At 43.8% G+C, this 19,195-nt stretch overlaps 1 protein-coding gene across 1 annotated transcript in view; it reads left to right on the top strand.

Moving 5' to 3' along the window:
* UMOD (uromodulin) overlaps positions 1-19,195 on the top strand; it is a 256,077-nt gene that overhangs the window by 140,007 nt on the left and 96,875 nt on the right. The window contains exons 10-12 of the mRNA XM_085629081.1: positions 8,886-9,683; positions 9,768-9,872; positions 18,310-18,518. Of these exons, the coding sequence (XP_085485207.1) occupies positions 8,886-9,683; positions 9,768-9,872; positions 18,310-18,518 (1,112 nt within the window). The remainder of the gene's footprint in view (positions 1-8,885; positions 9,684-9,767; positions 9,873-18,309; positions 18,519-19,195) is intronic.

The raw sequence follows: 19,195 nt of genomic DNA, 5'->3' as shown, positions 1-19,195 counted from the left end.
GATGTGACTGCACATGTTGCGGTCTGAAACATCAATTTTTCAATGGGAGGTTGTGCGGTGGGCGGAAACCGTACCATAGGTCCCACCCAAGACCACAACCGTAGGCCATGGAGAAAAGGGGTTGTTGCTAGAGGACCCCAAAGTCCCTTTCGGATAGCCTTTCCATGTCGGAAAGGCCGACATGGAAAGCTTGTCGGAACCAACATCATAACCCCGACAGCGAAAACGCTGGCCTCAGGGAATTATTAGGCCTCTTTGACCAATGGAACTGAGTCGGATTGACTGGCCGGTTTACACTCCATCCACAGATTTTTTAATTCGGTGGTCTGAATATAAACCTACCATGTCGGTCAGTAAGCCTCCAACGAGCGGTCAGAGGCTTACTGACCAACATCGTAATTAGACCCTACGTTTTTAGTCACTTTTTCTTTGGTATTCTCTTTACAATATTTCCCTTCCTCTCCCTTTAAAAATGAGTCCTACACTAAAACACTTTTAAACTGACTTGACATTTTCTTGCATTAATTATTAATAATTCTCCTTTCATATTGATTATATTTGTATTGTAAGAATGGCAACTGCCCAATGCACTAAATAAAATTCTTTAACTTAAATACAATATCAAATTAACATATGTTGAGAAAAAAACTTTATGTTTAATTCTTAGGAAGTTTAATTTAAATGACTCTAAATATGCACAAATGTTTAGTTAAATAAAAGTTACAATATGATGATACAAAATAGATTTCAATTGCAAATCCAGGTAACACTATTACATACCATTTAGTAAATGAACCCTGAAGCTTGCGCTTTCTTTGCGCTTTGGCAATTAACAATTTGCTGAATCCTTTTCCTACATTGAAAATAGGCAAACGCAGGTCAAACGTTTTTTGAAGAAGAAGACTTACATCATACATATGACTTTAGAATTCAGATGCCAATGAACATGAGCGGCCATATTGTAAAGGAATGTCACTTCCTGAAGTACACTATGACACTAAACCTGCTAGGCATTTGAAACCAGTATGTAGTTGCATACAAATCATGATGCAAACCAAGATCTTTCACGAATACTAAGATGTAGAGTGGTCATTATGCCACATCATCCAGTCTGTCTTTCAGCAAACATGCTAAAGAAATTTTGAAAATACATGTATTGAATGAGGATTTCCATTAATTAAAGCCTTGTGACTTTTCAGGGTACCCTTGATTTCACTAACTTACCTCAGTATAACATGCAATAGATATGCTGTCTTTGTTGGAGAAGAGGTTTTCATCCTAAAGAAGGTTTCTTGGTACCGTGTTTCAGGAAAGACTGAAAATCATAGATAATGAACAGATTTAAGACGCCTCCCTTCATTTTAAAACTGTTTCTAATGGGCTGTAATATGAGCTTGGGGCTGGCTTGCAGAGAAAGGTTGCCTGCTGGGGGGCTATGCTTTCTAATTCAATCCAGGGAAGCGCCCAACACTGTGTCTTCATTTGCTGGGAGGGTTGTGTTTGGACTTGATAATAGGTCATTTTTCTTGTTATTAGGTGTTTAAATTCATTTATATGCCACAGCGTAAAGAACTAATCACGCTGTTTATGACGTCTATCATTCGTCATTGATTTTCAAAGAAGTTATGGCAGAGAAGTATATCACGTTTTATACATGACGCCCTTTTTATGGACCCATATTATAGTGGTCAAGATACATTTGCCAGCGGTGTCCTATCACTTAGACTTATGTTTATATAATTAAAATAAGCTAAGACCACTTCATAACCAAACAGTAGTCCTGTCTTTGTCTGTAGGTGAGTAATTCTCAGGTGTGTGTACTATGTTTCATGGCCTTGCCATCAGTAGCTAAGCTGTAAGTCCTAAACTTTTGTCGCCCTTTTTTAGGTCTCGCCTGAGCCAGCACATGTGCTGTCTCAGCCGAGACATTTAGTATACGGGTTTTCGAAGTGCTACCCACCGGCTTTTGCTGGCCTAAAGCTTGCGTTCACGCGAGCGTGAACGTGCACAGCTTCCAGCTTTCAGCGCCCGAGGCGCCATCTGAAGCGTGATTGCTTTCACTTTTGGTGGTGCTGCGCGCGCACCACTCGCGTGTTTGCCGGCGTGCGCGCGCACCCCTGCTTTTATGTTTTTCGTGCGATCGCGATCACTTTCGTTTTCCTGCGCGGCCAATGCTTGTTCTTTTTGGTACTTTCCTCTGTATATACTGCTCCCTAATAGGTACAGGGTGTACAGAGTCCACAGTCCCCCAGAGGCTGATAGAGGTCAAAGTTAGGTATGACCTTACTCTCAAAAGTGGTAGCTTGGTCGAGCAGTAAGGCAGTACCAGAGGACAGTGTAAAGCATTTATTGTACACACTCAGTCAGCAAATGGTTTCACACACTCAATAACTGAACTCTAGGCCAATGGTTTATATATATAAAATATATGCTTGTTTTATTTTTAGAACCACAAAGGGGATAAAAATATACTTTCTCAGAATGAGAGGTTGAATATAAACACTTTTGCCTTAAGCAATAAATTTATATAAACAGTCACAGTTGGTTGCAATAAACAATCCTATTTCCTAAACATAATGCATTGAGCTCAATGATAAATTCAGGTTATTTGTAATAAATTACTTTTCAGATTACTTTTGGAATTCCAGGTCTGGCTCCTAGATCCAGCCTTGGGTCAGTATTCAGAATCAAGTGATGAAAGACGACTTAATAACTGTACTGATTTTTAAATAATATTTAGCTATTTCAAAAGTTAGCACTTAGAAAATATTTCAAAGAAAACATTCAATGGATCTCTATGGCAAGAAATTCAAATTGCAGGTAGAGTACTTTATCGTTACTTTAGTAATCCAGGACTGGGTACCTAGACCCAGGACTGGGATCCTTATCAAAAACAGGTAAGTAATTTCGTTTGCAGAAATGGTACGATTTTACAAGAATATTTCAAATTTGCAAAAATAGACACTTAGAAGAAATTTCACAGAAAAGCAGACAATGGTTTCCTATGGGAGAAAAATGAGTTAGAGGTAAGTATAGTTGTGGACACTTTTCAGAGTCAGGGCTGGGCACCAAGATCCAGCACTGGGAGCTCACCTAGGAGCAGGTGAGTAAATTCGTTTTTGTCACTTGGCTGATTTTTGGTGAATTTTTGCAGTTTTGAAAAGTTCACACTTAGAAGATTTTTGAAGAAAAAGCCAGTCAATGTTACCCTATGAGGAAAATGAAGTTAGCGGTTTAAGGGTAAGTACTCGACTGGCAGAGTTGAAATTCCGGGCATAGACTCAGGGGTCCCCCAGTGTCAGGTAGGTACAGTTGGTTCACCCTCAGCGGTTTCAGGACGGCCGGGTGCAGAGAGAGTTAGGCCCAATGTTATCCTATGAGGGATAGGGGGGCCTTGGTTGGTGGCTGCTGTCTGGCAAGCCACGCGGCTGTGGGAGCTGGGCTCCTGGTCACTTACTCAGGGCAAGTGGGGAAGTAAGTTAGTGTAGAGAGTGCACTGCCAGGGCCACTCGGGCGGCTGGGTGCAGGGTGCTTTTGAGCCGTCGGGCGCTCAATGGAAATCAATGGGAATCTTCCGGTTTGGAAAAAGGCTGCAGGCTCGGGGACGAGGATGTTCCAGGTGCCACCAACACTTCGAGAGGTAAGTTGGGTAGTTGTAGGTTAGGTGGGTACCCCGGGATTGGGCACAGGGGGCCGTAGGGCGCCGGGTGCAGGGGTGCCTTTTGATGTCGGAAATCTTACCCTCTTGTCGATCGCGGCTGGGGTGGCACTTGGTTCTGAGGCTGCAGGCTTCTTCCGGAATGTCGAGGGGGGTCCTTGGGTGCCGGACTCGGGGTCACAGTCGCCGTGGGGTCGTCCTCAGGGTCTTTGTCCACTCCGGCACTGGCCAGGCTTGGCTGGTGCAGAGTGTGTTGGGTCCGCGGTTCCGGGCTGCTGCCAGGGGTTAAAAATAGGTTTCTTGAGTAGAGCCTCTACTCATGGGAGACCCAGGGGCTTAGAGCCAAAAGGTAGCCAGGTCCTCCGGGGTTGGTGAGGTTGCTGGCCACGAGAGATGCCGCACTGGTGCAGGTTCGAGAGTCGACAGGCCGGTAGGGCTGGGGCCAAAGCAGTTGGTGTCTCCTTCTCTTTTTAGCAGCTGCAGGGCAGGTCCTTGTTCTTCTTGCTCTTCTTGTAGTTGTCTATCTGGAATCTGGGGAAGGAAGGTTCAGGGTGCCCCTAAATACTAGATTTAGGGGCGTTACAGGTAGGTGAAGGCCAGGGACCAATGGGTCCTTGTCCTGGGGTGGGTACACCTCCTATCCTGCCTCTCTCCTGTGGGAGGGGGGCAGTAGCCTAATCCTGATAGGGTAGGGCCCCCCATCTTCAAGATGGCGAGAGTCCGGAGATGTGCTTCACCTCGCCTCCCCCACCTGAGGGGTGGGGTGGGCAGGCTGGCACATCCCCTGTCCTTGTATGGGGTTTCCGGCCAAGCTTCCCGCCAGAGTGGGGGGTTGCAGTGGCCTGGGGAAACTCCAAGAGGCGGCATGCCTTTGAAGCTTCCCTTTGCTCATCCTGGGGGAGGAGATTTATCACCTCACCCAGGATGTGCATTGTTGCAGGCCCGGGAGAGCAGGGGCTCTCCCACCCAGGGGTCCAGCAACGTGTCTGCTGTGTGGCAGCCTGGGCAGCCTCAGAGCAGATGTGGATTGTAGGTTAGTTGTAAGGGGGCATCTCTAAGATGCCCTCTGGGGTGCTTGGTACATTAAATCTCACACTGGCATCAGTGTGGGTTTAATGTGCTGAGAAGTTTGATACCAAACTTCCCAGTCTTTAGTGTTGCCATTATGGTGCTGTGGAGCTCGTGTTTGACGAGCTCTCAGCACCATGTACTCTTAAATGGCAGCACTGCACTTACAGTGCCCGGGAATGGACCTGGGTACTGTAGGGGCACAGGGCTCCTGCCCCTGTGCCCACACCATGGGCATAAGGCACCCAGCCAGAGGGGTGACTGACATATGCCTTGGCAGTGTGGGTGTTGGGCATGGCACACAGAGATGTGTGCCATGTCGACTCTTCATTTTGTCCTGCACCCAGACACTCAGCCTGCAAAGGCAGTGTGTGTGTGTAAGGGTACAGGGCCCCTAAGGGTGGCACAAGGAGTGCTGCAGCCCTTAGGGGCCTTCCCTGGTCACAAGGCCCTGGGTACCTAGGGTACCATTTACTAGGGGCTGACATGTGGCCAGGGTTTGCCAATTTGGAGTTTGTGTGTTTTAAGGAAGGAACATAGGCCCTGGGCACCTGATTGGCAGGAGTCCAGGGTACACTCAGTCAAAGTACATACAGCAATTTAGCAAAAAGTGGGGGCATACCATGCAAGAAAGATGGCACTTTCTCACAAGCGCCCAACACTGTGTCTTCATTTGCTGGGAGGGTTGTGTTTGGACTTGATAATAGGTCATTTTTCTTGTTATTAGGTGTTTAAATTCATTTATATGCCACAGCGTAAAGAACTAATCACGCTGTTTATGACGTCTATCATTCGTCATTGATTTTCAAAGAAGTTATGGCAGTGAAGTATATCACGTTTTATACATGACGCCCTTTTTATGGACCTGTATTATAGTGGTCAAGATACATTTGCCAGCGGTGTCCTATCACTTAGACTTATGTTTATATAATTAAAATAAGCTAAGACCACTTCATAACCAAACAGTAGTCCTGTCTTTGTCTGTAGGTGAGTAATTCTCAGGTGTGTGTACTATGTTTCATGGCCTTGCCATCAGTAGCTAAGCTGTAAGTCCTAAACTTTTGTCGCCCTTTTTTAGGTCTCGCCTGAGCCAGCACATGTGCTGTCTCAGCCGAGACATTTAGTATACGGGTTTTCGAAGTGCTACCCACCGGCTTTTGCTGGCCTAAAGCTTGCGTTCACGCGAGCGTGAACGTGCACAGCTTCCAGCTTTCAGCGCCCGAGGCGCCATCTGAAGCGTGATTGCTTTCACTTTTGGTGGTGCTGCGCGCGCACCACTCGCGTGTTTGCCGGCGTGCGCGCGCACCCCTGCTTTTATGTTTTTCGTGCGATCGCGATCACTTTCGTTTTCCTGCGCGGCCAATGCTTGTTCTTTTTGGTACTTTCCTTGTCCTGGTTATCTGCGGCTACTAATCCCTTATTCCTCATTGGTCTGTTTGATGACCAGCACCTCCCACTAACAGATTCCTTCTGTATCCTAGCCCCTCCTGCTTAATCATGCATTGGTGTTTATTGAATTTCTCCCTGCTGCCACCCTGCAATCTGTTTCTTGGGCTTATCAATTCATTACTGCAGTCCTACACCTCCAGCATCCAACAAGGTATGGCTCATTGCCCGTCTATGCCCTGTTGCTCTCATATTGCCTTTAGTCTCAGTGTGAAGTTTACATTCCTTTCACTCCTTTGCTATTCTGTTGCTAAAGCCCCTTTCTCAGTCTTTACCTGCCATGTAGGTACGCTCAGAGGGTGTTCCTGGTTGTTCCTTCCGCTACCTATACTGTGTTTACTGCCGGCTGTCTTTCTACTCTGAGCATTTGTATAACACAGTGCTCTCTCTCACACACATACACCCCTCAAGGCCATATGACTGCCCAGGGCCTTTGGTGCTGAAACAGTGACTTCATATAAACATGTTGTATTTGGAGCAGTTCAGATGGTGCTGATGGCCTTCCATATACTACAAGACAACACACTAATTCTGCACAATATCAATAGGCATGGTGTCGGGTTCTGACCCAGTATTGAGAGCCCTTTGCTTGTGGCACTGTGCTCCTAAAATGGGCATCTTCCCAGTGGCAGCCCATCTTCTGGGCTGCCTAAATGTGAGGTCATTTGAACCATGTTGCCTCTAGCTCAAGGACCCAGAGAGGGCAGGCCTACCCAAAGGGACAGGGTTGTAATATTCTCAGGAGTGGGATGCCCACTTGGGTATCTGTTTGCCACAGCCCAGAATAGGAAGTGTCCAATGCGGTTATGAAACAACCCATAACTCCATCTCTTTGGATGCCTTTAGAATTGACGAGCTGCAGGGTCTGCCCTTAATTATTCCCACTAATTGACTTTTTCCCCCTCCAATGGAAATTGCGCTGGGCTAAAATCCGGGCTGAACCCCTGACTTGGTTTCATTTTTTATTTATTTTTCTCGCCATGCCTCCTAAGACCAGAGCCAGACTTATGCAAATCAGCAATGGTCCTGCTTCAGTAAGAAAAGCCAAGCCTGAACTGCCATGCCTCGCTCCCTTTGAACGGGAATACATGCATTCTCAGATTAGTTTTGGCCTATTTGGGCCTCATCAGAGGAATGCAACTTGGATTCTATGGCACAGTGAACACTGTACCCATGTCTTGATAGATTAATCTGTTATGCCACTGATTCTGCGGGTTCTTCGATATAGGGGTGACAAAGCTTCTCAACACCAGTTGTCTGACAGTTTATTGTTCCACGGCGGGATTTGAATTTCTTGTTACCCCTTAGTCATGGCTTCACCTTTCAAAGTGTCTTTACAGTTATCCTGTACTGTTACTGACATCAAAGTTTCTTAGCAGTAGAGAAAACATTGGCCTATAGACTTGGCAAGCTTCAGGGACTTTCAAACTAACCACATTTCAAGTTTGTTCTAGTGTGCCAAATTGTTCTTTGAGCTCATCCTTCAATCTGTCCAAAGGTTTTGTCTGTCTTCCTCATAGGCCAAGTTATTTTGCATTTTTTTTCTTGCTCCTCATCCCACCAAGAAGGAGATACTACATAGGCTGGAACCAGGCATGTGGTGCCATACTACAGCACCTGTAAAAGGCAAGAGAGCAGATCCCCTCATGGTAGGCCTTGCTGGAGCCAAGAAGGCTGATTAACACAGTATTGTGTTAGGTTACTGTTACACAAAGATCTGTTCTTCCGGCTGAAATTTGTGTCCACTGTAAGAGATCTATGGCAGTGTCTGCTGCTCTTACTAGTAATGTCTCAGTGACTGAGCTGTTCAGCCACTTTGGAAATATTTGCATACCTTTGCAAATTGTCTCACTGCTCAGGCTTGCATTAACGAAAGTTTGCCAGGATCGTATTACATTATCGTTCATAAGAATCTGTGGGAAGATGCATCGATCAGAAGCAAAGTTAATTAATGTCTAATGTTGTTTCTGGTGGATACTATACCTTCCTGAAGTTTACTCACCACCTGCACTCACCCCATATTAAACAAGCATTGGCATAGCCAATAGGTCTCGCTTTTGGGACCTTATAAGTATTTAGTTATGCAGCACAATATCCTTGGTGCAACAACATCAACTATTGCATGGCTAAACTCTTATAAGGTCCCAAAGGCGAGACCTATTGGTTATGCCAATGCTTGTCATCCTTACCCCCAAATATACTCACCTATACTAATTCCGCAATGTAGTTGTTAGGTCAATTTAGTAGGTGTAATAGTTTTCTGTTGTGATATGATGTGTTATATTGTGGCCACACCCCAGTAAGCACATAATTAGTAGTCTTGTCTGAAGATCCAGGGAGAGGATGTAGCCTGGCGGCTAGAGCTGTGGAACCGGGTTCGAGTCTTGGCAACAACGCTCAACATCCTGTGATTGTGGGCAGATCACTTTACCTCCCCCTGCCTAACAAAAATGAATGTGTCCATCTGTAACGAAACTGGTGCTCGTGTAAAGCGCTCTGATATCTTTGGGTCAAGTTCGCGCTATATAAAACTCTTTAAAAAAAATCAGAATTTTTAATTTTGATTCTTTATGACTATAAACCATATTGCTTTCATGTAATATATTGGGTGCTATAAGTGTGATGGCTCGAACAACAATTTACATACAGGGTACTTTGATTATGTGATTTACATACTTGAGCTGCTCACTGGACAATGTTTGTGTTTTCCCAGCTCCAGCACGCTGCTCAGATTGCCACAGCAATGCAACTTGTGAAGTATACTTCGGTGTTCCAGAATGTTCCTGCAAAGATGGCTTCATTGGCGATGGCTTCAAGTGTTCAGATATTGACGAGTGTTTGAACTCCTGGTCGAACAACTGTACAAATGCCATCTGCATCAACACATTCGGCTCCTTCACATGCAGCTGTTACTATGGATACGCATTAGATGCCAGAAATGCCTGTGTGGACATCAATGAGTGTTCGATACCTAGTTTAAATAGATGTCATGCAGTAGCAATGTGTACTAATTACCCTGGGTCTTATGCTTGTACATGTCCTCCTGGCTACTATGGAGATGGCTATGCTTGTGAACCAAATGAATGCAATACAAATTCTTGCGGTATTGGAAAAGACTGTGTTAGAGGCCACGGGTCCTATTCTTGTGTCGACCCTTGCACGAATCATACTGTTCTCAATGAACCCTGGAGAAGTACCTTGTATACTTCTGGATCACTTCCTCTCAATTGTGACAATATGAAAAATGGGTGGTATCGCTTCATTGGCAGCGGCGGTACACGTATGTCAGAAGTGTGTGTACCACAACTGCGATGCAATACGCATGCCCCCATGTGGATCAATGGATCCCACCCAACAACCACAGACAGAATAGTCAACCGTACTGCTTGTGCCAACTGGGGCGACAGTTGCTGCCTTTGGTCAACATTTGTGCAGATAAAGATGTGTCCCGGTGGGTACTACGTCTATAACATAACTGGAACTCCAGTCTGCTATTTGACTTATTGCACAGGTATGTATAACAGAATTATCTTAAAACATTATTTAATTACAACAGATGGCATCATGATAATCACCTTTTTATACACTCACTCAGATCCTACCTATGTGGATAATCCCTGCTCCTGCACAGCTGAAGAGGAATGTAAAGAAGTGAATGGTGTGCGGGGATGCTATTGCAAAAAAAACGGGTCAATCGCGGGTATGTAAATTACTAAAAAGTTTATATAGACGCAACAAGTTTCAAATTGCATGGAATAAAGAAAAAAAGTATATATATATATATATATATATATATATATATATATATATATATATATATATTCAATGAACAAACTAAATGTTGAAGTGATTTTACATAAAATTTCAGTGCCAGTGTAATGTTTTGAACTCCAAAAGCACAGAAATTCAGCGGGTGTATTTAGCAGAGCTAACCATAACTTGTGGCCCCTCCATGCACTATTTATCACCTCACGTATTACAACACTCATGACATGTTCTATGACATCATTTATGACATCACTGATGACATATCAGATGACATCACTGAGAGGCCCCCTCCCCTATAATAAAGTGTTTGGCTCTTAGTGATAGAGTTCCTGGGACACATTTGTTCTGGGGGGGCACATGCCCCCCTCCTCTAGAGCTAAGTGATTGCACCTGGGGATGGGGTCCGTCACCTCAGGAGGGGGGCCTAAACTGCCGACTTTGGTGCTGGAAGCCAGAGTTCGAGCCTCGAGGTCGCGTCCACATCCTGTGATTCTGGGCAAATCACTTAATCTCCCCATGCCTGAATGTGTAATGTAAATACGGTGCTCATGTAAAGCGCTCCAATACCTTCGGGTCGAGTTCGCGCTATATAAATATGCAAAAAAAAAAACAATGTGTTTGGCTACAGGAAATGGGGCTTCAGGTTCAGGAGCGGGACCACACCCCTTCCCCAAATAGATATGACTAGAAAACGCTGATGGGCATATTTTTTTAAAGAAATGCAATCCCCTGGGACTCCCAGGGGATCACAAGACTTTAAAGAACAAAAATAGTTTGGTCCCAGTGGAGTCTCTCTGGGACCACCCCACATGGCCTAGGGGAAAAGGGTATCCTTACAGAGCCACCTTATATTAAAAAAAAGAATAAACCACAGGACAGTGGACTAAGTTTCCAATTCCTGTAATGGCTGCTTGCAACATTTTTTCTTATGTTGCTGGCAGCCAATCAGAATACACGCTTACGCAGGAGCTTGTTATGTCTCCCAGGGCAGCGAATTGGCCGTGTGGGTAAAAACCTCCCTGGGCCAATCAGAACTCTCTACTTTTTTCAATTGGGTTTGAGGGACTCTTGCAAGAGTCCCTCAACCGTCCAGATAGACGAATATATTTGCACCTTAGATTCCCAAAAACTATTGAATGGATTTACCGCAAATCACAAAAAACACAATTTTTGGACCAAGATCTGGCTTCCTGCCAAATTTGGTGTAATTCCATTCACTCGTTTTTGTGGTAAAGCTTTTTAAAAAGTCTGTGGACAATACATGGGGATTTTATGCTTTCAGACCCCCCTTTGTTTTTTGGCCCCTACTTGACAGATCACCCTGAAACGTTCATGCACAAACTAAGCAAAATACACACTGAAAAACCTAAAGGTTAAAGTGATGTTATAGTCAGGTGAATTTCTCAGTGACATTGTTAGCGTTTTGAACTAAATAAAACACATACATTCACCAGTTGTAGTTAGCAGCGCTAACTAGAACTTGCTCCCCAGCCATGTACTGCTAATTACCTCACATATGACATCACTCATAACATGTACTATGACATAATTATGACTTCAGTCATCACATCATTGATGACATCACTCAAGACATCATCCAATGCGTGTGCTAGTTTTTTTGCAGTTTACATAGTGGCAAGTAATTACCATATGTTCTATGTATTTATTTATAAGGTTTTATATGGCACAAACATGACCCCAGAGGGTATCAGAGTGCTTTACATTACAACGTTCAGACACATTAGATGGTTGAGGGGTGATATACATACATTCAGTAATCAACATTCAATACAGAAAGAGGTAGACAGTGGTAGATAAGATAACATAAGTTGCTAACAGTGACGTATGATTTAACGTTTTAGGAAGTGAATGTGTTCATTAGAAGCATTTTCACTTCTTTTTTGAAAGAGAAGGAGGAAGGGATTCTGCATTCATCTGGAGGTAAGGAGTTCCAAAACTTCGGTGCAATACAAGAGAAGTCTCTGCAGCATGTTCTCTTTTTGTGGAAAGATTGTGATTTCAGTAGTAGTGAGCTTACGCTTTGCGAGTGTCTGCAACCTCCAAATGGCACTAGGGTTAGTGCTAAGTAAATGGGGGTTTTCAGATGAAGGGTTTTATGGGTCATGCAGGCGATCTTTAGTTGTATTCTTGCCTCATATGGTAGACAATTTAGTTCTTTTAAGGTCGGTGAAATGTGGTTATTTCTTTTTGTTCCAGAGACGAGCCTGGCTGACTTTTATTTGGGAAGTCCGCATAGAGTGGTGCTTCCGTAGTCCAATCTTGGCAACACTAGCGCTTGTACTGCCATTTTTAAATCGGCCTGTGGGAGGAAGGGTTTAAGTTCCTTAGTATACTCAAATGATGATTAGCTCCTTTGGTAGCATTACTGATATGCACCTGCATATTAAAGTTTTGTCTAAGGTGATTCCCAAGGATTTAGCGGAGTCAATGATGTGGGGAGATGTCAAGGTCCCAGTGGTCTTTGCAGAAGCAGAACGGATGCTGATCCCTATGCCCGCCCACCGGTGCCGCCGCGCTACTCACAGCGCAACGTCACCAATAGGGGGGAAAAGGGGAATGGGACAGAGAAGAATACTCCTTGTTCGGCTACCACCCTCGTGCTGCTCCCAGGAATCTTCTATGTAGATGTTCCTGACTGCCAAGTGGGTGCCTAATACACAGAGGGGAAGAGAACATAAATACAACAATCTGCTACCTAGTCACATAACACTCTATTGGTTCTTAGATTAACTATCTCCCTACCAGCTGTAGCAGGAGTATAAGCCTCTCTTCTATATTTACTGTGTTGCTGGTGTGATGATGTTCAATCTGTGATAGAGGAGAATTCCTATAACCAAGAGAAGTTTACATGAGTTGAGTTCTTTAAAACATTCTTGTCAATTATGGTAAAGTCTATTTCTAAATATACCTTCTATCTCAAATTGCATAAATGATAGATTTAACACTTCGATATGGATCTTCAGATTGGTTGTCGTGTCTTCTTGGTAAACTCTAGTCTTTTGCCAGTACTTACAATCCTCTGTTCTATTGCGCACAAAAAGGTACCAGGGAGGGAAAAGAGGGAGGAAAGGAAAGGTAAAGCACAAGAGAGGGAACAGCAGAACTACCTTAGCGCCAGGTAGGAAACTTTCTGCTAACTAGCATTAGGTATTTTATTTAAAAGCGCTATTTTCTTGGGTGAGTCTTACTTGAAAGAGGAGCTGCTGATAGCTGTTCAAACGCTCCGTTCACTCCTTGTTGAAGCATTGCAGAACGTGAAGTAACGCTCTCTTACTGGTAAGTCTGACTCTGAGGGCGATAGTGCTGAATTCAGGATACTTGACGATTTAGAATGACGCCAAGTTAATACTCGGAATTTCTCTCTGCTGGTCTTGAGAACTCTGGAACTTCTGACGAATTTCTGAGGAGATAATACCTCACTGGAACCAAAGGGGAGACTAACTCTCCCGCAACATCTTCACCAAGTTCTTTCTGAAAGCGGGAATCTTCGTATTCCCAAACTCCGAATTTCACCTATGAAACCCGTTCTCTCCTTCTCAACATTAACTGAGGAGAAACGGCAGAAGCGTGCAAACTCAAAACAAACTTCAGTTGAAGTGTGCAGCAGAGACCGCGCGCACTTCCCTTAACCAATAGACTGTACAGGTGTTTTCAAAGTGTGAGGATAACAGCGACTAATGCAGCGGCCATCTTGTAATGTTCAATTTGCCTACTCTAGATCATACCAGAAATTAACCAAACAAGGTCTAACAATGACTCTTGCTTTTTTCAACGTATTTCATGAACTCTGATTCATTGTTGTGGCAACCATGAATTTCCTGACAGGAGATCAGTCAAAGGTCGTTAAATGCTTCAGCCAGAGGTCTATCTTGGGTGTGTGGTTGGGATGGGGGATGTAATTTTGTATAGCTTGGGTGTAGCTAATTGGTGTAAGTATTTACAAAACAGGAGAGTGCTCCTAATGCACCATAGCTGTGTAGAGATATTGAACACGTTATTAATGTTTGCATTCGTGAATAACTCTGTATGCGAGTGACAGTTGATTATCCTCCACACAACTTTTTGGCTCTGCAGAAAAGTTTTCAAAAGGGGAAAGATTCTACGTAGTAGATACTACCTTTAGTAAGCAGCCTTGAGTTTTTGGAGAGAAAATTGCCCTCTCTGAAGGGTCACCCATATTTCTGCTTTCCTCCTCCCCTTTTTCGGACCTTATTTTTGTTGGCTTTAGGACTCTGAGTACTTAACCACTGCTAACCAGTGCTAAAGTGCATGTGCTGTCTCCTCTAAACATGGTACCATTGGTTCATACCCAACTGGCATATTTAATTTACTTATAAGTCCCTAGTACACTGCACTACATGTGGGCAGGGCATGTAATTACATTCTGCTAGTTGGCCTGCAGCACTGCTTGAGCCACTCATTAACATATCTCAGGGCTGGTACTGCAGAGTCCAGTGTGCAGTTTACACTGCCACTTTGACTTGGCATTTAAAAGTCCTTTCAAAGCTTTAAACTCCTCTTTCATTACATATAAGTCACCGCTTAGGTAGGCCCTAGGTATCCCATAAGGCAGGGTGCTATGTAACTAAAAGGCAGGACATTTACTTTAAAGTTTTACATTTCCTGGTAGTGAAAAACTCCCACACTTGTATTTCACTACTCAGCCGCCTACCCCTCTCATAGGTTAACACTGGGAAATCCTTATTACATTTAATATGCTGACATTTCTAATTGAGAGAAGGTTGAGTTGTCATGTTTAGTACCTCTAGCATGGTAATGACAAATCCTCTTTAATGGTAAACATGGATTTGTAGTACCTATTTTGAGAATGCTACTTTTAGAAAGATGTACATTTTCCTGCTATTAGCCATTCAATGTCTGCTTCCTGTCTCTGATCACTGACTGGGCTGGGTGACAGTTCACTTTTTGTGTTCCTTCTAGACAGTCCAACGCAAAGGAAGGCTGAGTGTGACTTAATGCATTTTCCTGGGTGGGAGGTAGAAGCTGAGCATAGCCTCACACTTACACCTGAATAGGCCGTGCTCTGAACACACAGAAAGGGTTGCATACCCCCTGTAGCAAGTCTTGAGTCAGGCAGGATGAAAGGGCCTGTTTGTACTTCAAAGACCCTTCTTTGAAGTCACCCCCACTTCAAAGGCACAACTGGGTATATGTACTGGACTGCTGACCCTACCAACTCAGTATAATTCTAGACTTGAAACCACTTTGACAAGAAGAAGGATTGCTGTGCTAAAGATTGCTGTTTGCTGTACTGCTGCTCTGGAAGACTGCTTCCTTGCTGTGTTCCCTACTTCCTGCCTGCTCCCTCTGACTGTCCCAGAGTTTTTCCAAGGGCTTGCTGTACAAGCCTCCTGTTCTCAAAGACTCAGGGATATTAAAGTCTATCCTACTCCTGTGTCTGAGTCATTGGAAGTGAATCCAGGTGCTTGCTCAAGTAGAAACAATGCAACTGTCGTGATGAGTAGAACTGACGCATTGCTACTGTTGCAGGAACAGAATTGGCGCATCACACTTGGGGCTGAGCATTGTCACCGGAACGACTGTATCGAAAAGTATCTTTATGTTTTGCATGTCCTGGTAGTGACAAACAGCCTATTTCGTTATTTCAGTACTGTGAGGCCTACTTCTCTCATGGGCTAGCATTGGGAATGCTTTAAGACACGTTAACTCCTGGGCAGAGACGAATAGCTTTGTCGTGTTTCATATGTTTGAAATAGTAGTGATAAATCCTCCTAGTGAAGTTGGATATAACATTACTGTTTTAGAAATGCCACTTTTAGAAAGTGGACATTTCTTTGCACTTACTGTTCTGTGTGCCTAACAGTCTATCTCCAACACACGTCTGGGGTGGGTGACAGCTCTTCTCTGTGCATTACCTCTAGACAGCCACAACACAGGAAGGATAGGTGTGTCTGAGTAAGAAATCTACATACATCTGCATATGGATGGCCTTGCCTGGGCAGGAAGGGAGGGGCTAACACTTCACTTGAATGGGCAGTGTCTTGTCCCCACAAAAAGGACTGATTACTCCCCCCAGATAGCCTGGTAGACAAGACTGGGTTGAACGGGAGACTTGTGCACTTCAGAGAACTGCTTTCAAGTCCCCCCCCCTTCCCCCCCAAATCAAAGGCACTTTTGGGTATAAGTACTGGATCTCTGACCCTAAAAATCAGACACTACTGGACTTGTAACTGAAGCCCTGCCAGAAGAACTGCTGTGCTGCTTAAAAGACTCAAATGGACTGCTGATCTGGAAGGCGTGCTTTTCTGTTTTTGCCCTGCTGCCCACTGCTCTCTGACTCTGCAGAAGGAGAGCTCGATTCTGCCTTCACTCCAAGTGATCTCCAAGGGCTTGTTCGCTTGCTTCCTGTTCCTTGAGACTCAGGGATATCAAAGTCTCTACCCCTGCTCCAGTACCTGGCTCACTGGAAGTGGTCCAGATACTTGTAACATGGATTTCAACGCATCTCCTGTCTGCATGTAGCAGATAGGTGCATCAACCTGGTTACAGGGGTGAAATCGGTGTATCGCATCCGAACCAGCGCTTTGCCTCCAGAGATAAACGCATCACACAGATAATTGCTGCCGCTTGGTGAGATTGACGCATCCCCTTGACTGCGTTGCAGAATCTGGTGCATTGCTCAACACCTCTCGACTCCAGCACCCGTCTTCCTAACTGACACATTAACATCACTGCGTAAAGAAGATCAACTCATATGGCTGTTTGCGACCTGGAAAGATACTTTGTTCACCGGGGCCTGTGTGGTTCCTGTAGCCAGTTGGTGCTCCATTGCGGTCGGCTCGAATTTTGACTTTGCCCCGGTCCAGTGCGATGTAAAGTAACCTTTTTAGCACTACTTGTTTCTAAGCACTTTACCACATTTATTCATTTAAAATTCAATATCTCAACTTCTACACATTGGACATTTGTCGTTTGCTCTTGTTTTGTTCAGAATATAATAATCTGTTTTTCTGAACCTGTATGGAGTCTTTCTGTGGTGTATTCATTGTGTTACTGTGGGTGTGTATGTTGCACAAATAGTTTATACAGTGTCTCTTTAGATAAGCCTGACTGCTTTGTGCCAAGCTACCAGAGGGTAAGCACAGGTTATCTTTTAGTGTGCATCTAGCTTACCCTGATTAGAGTGATGGCTCCTGCCTGGCCTTACTGCGAACCTCAGCCAACCTGGAATCCCATTTCTAACATGGTGCATTTCTGATGTCTCACTTCCACACAATGCAACAAGTTGCCTTTCTGTGCTTAGTTACATGAAATGTTAGTAAATCTGCACCCTGTGATTCTGAAATGTTATTGCACATTTACAGGTAAATTTGCAGTAATGTCATATCTACCTACTTCAGGAATCCAATTATCAATTTGTGGTAGTACCCAAAACTTTACACCGGTCCTTTAAACGAGGACTCTGGTGATGTGTGGAATTTCATGCATTTGATGCTGCATTGTTTCAACCCTAATTCTGGGCCTTATTTTTACAAAGTGATATCTTTGAAAACACCTTTCATACACCATGGGAATTTAGGATCTAAGCTCAATTGACATAAACAAAAACATTTTGTCATTTTGCCAGTTGTTTCCTTGAATCTGACACAATTTCACTCATTGATAAACAGGCCCCAAAAGTCTTGATTGTCGTTCTAGGACCCAGGTTGGTGGAGATGGTTTCTCCTGTCAAAGTAATTTCTAGGGGTGGGTATAACATGCGTAATTCTGTGTAGGTTAATCACGCGGAAATATTTAAGATTATACGTGATTGTGCAAGAAGCAAGAAGCATAATTATGCTGTTAGTGCTATTTTCGTGGATCAAAAATGCCCCCTTGTGTCCAAACATAGTACTAAATGCACTAATTGCAACAGAACATGAATAGAAGAGTGAGGGGCTGCTCACATTCACTAAATTTGCTCTTGGGTGTGATTTCTCCCATCTTACCCCCAGTATTTAGCACTAGTTTCTTAGTGCAAAATGCACCCTTGCATTCAACATGGATGCGAGGATGCATTTGGCGCTCAAAAAATAATGCTGAATGCAAAACCACAGGAACAGCAGGCACTCACTAAATTTGTTGTTTCTATGCCAATTTCCCCCCAAATTACTCCTAATAACACAAGCAGGAATAATCACACAATTATTGGTAATTCCCAGTCAAAGAGTAACACAGAATGACCACAATCACTCTGATAACAATGGCGGAATTAGAATTACTCCCAGGCCAGGTGATTTAATGTTGCTGCAAAGTTGTATTGACATCAAAATTGTGTGCCAAGTATGAAAATTATTCTCAAACTGTTTTTCTTTTTTTCCTTGAAGATGCTGCAAATTTGAAGCCTCAATTAAAGTGCAGCAGGAATGAATTTGGAGCTTCGTTTCAGTCCTGCCAGCTGGAAAACATGGGTTTCAATACATCCAATATTCGTATAAAAGACAGCAGGTGTGTTGGCTCTCTGGACAGAAATGTCACAAACATGGTTACCTTTATGCACCCCACAAGAGCTGGCCAATGTGGAACACAGCTATTTGTAAGTATGAAAGCAATGCTTACCTTATGCACTGTTAATAACATTGCTGCTTGAAGTTGCACATGTAGTTAGAATGTCTTTTGAATTCTGGCAGAATGGACTCTATGTTTACACTGGATCCAAAGGGAGCTATGCACACCCCTGTCCCTCACTGCCTCCACAAATGACTACACAGGACAAGAATATGATGACTTGCTTTAGAAACGTGGAAAAGGGAATGGGATATGACAGAAAAGAGAGACACTGAACACCACCTCTCTGACTCATCACTTCTTCTGGGCACTGATATCTGCAGGGTAAAAATGGTATCTACAAGGGAATAAGAGCCAGTCCTGAATCTAACTGTAACACTGAAACGATCTACCTTAGCAGTATCTGTGCATAACCAACTCTTTGTACACAGATGCGACACCTGAAACTGAAATATACAAGAGTTCACCATCATATATATATATTTATGTTCATGAACATTTCTCCCTACTAATACAATAAATAACTGAAATGCCACAACTATGCAAAAAGAAGTATTTCTTGAACCTTTAACTATGAACTTGGAATGCTCCTTTGGTGGAGTAGAAACAATTCTCAGGGCCAAAAATACTGTGTCAAAAAAACAGTTCCAGTTCACTTTCATAACATGGCTCGACTTTCAGTACTCTTCTCTTTTTTGCTAAATG

This window comes from Triturus cristatus, chromosome 10, assembly GCF_964204655.1.
Source record: "Triturus cristatus chromosome 10, aTriCri1.1, whole genome shotgun sequence".
NCBI classification, from domain to species: domain Eukaryota; kingdom Metazoa; phylum Chordata; class Amphibia; order Caudata; family Salamandridae; genus Triturus; species Triturus cristatus.
This window is presented reverse-complemented; position numbering and strand designations above follow the sequence as displayed.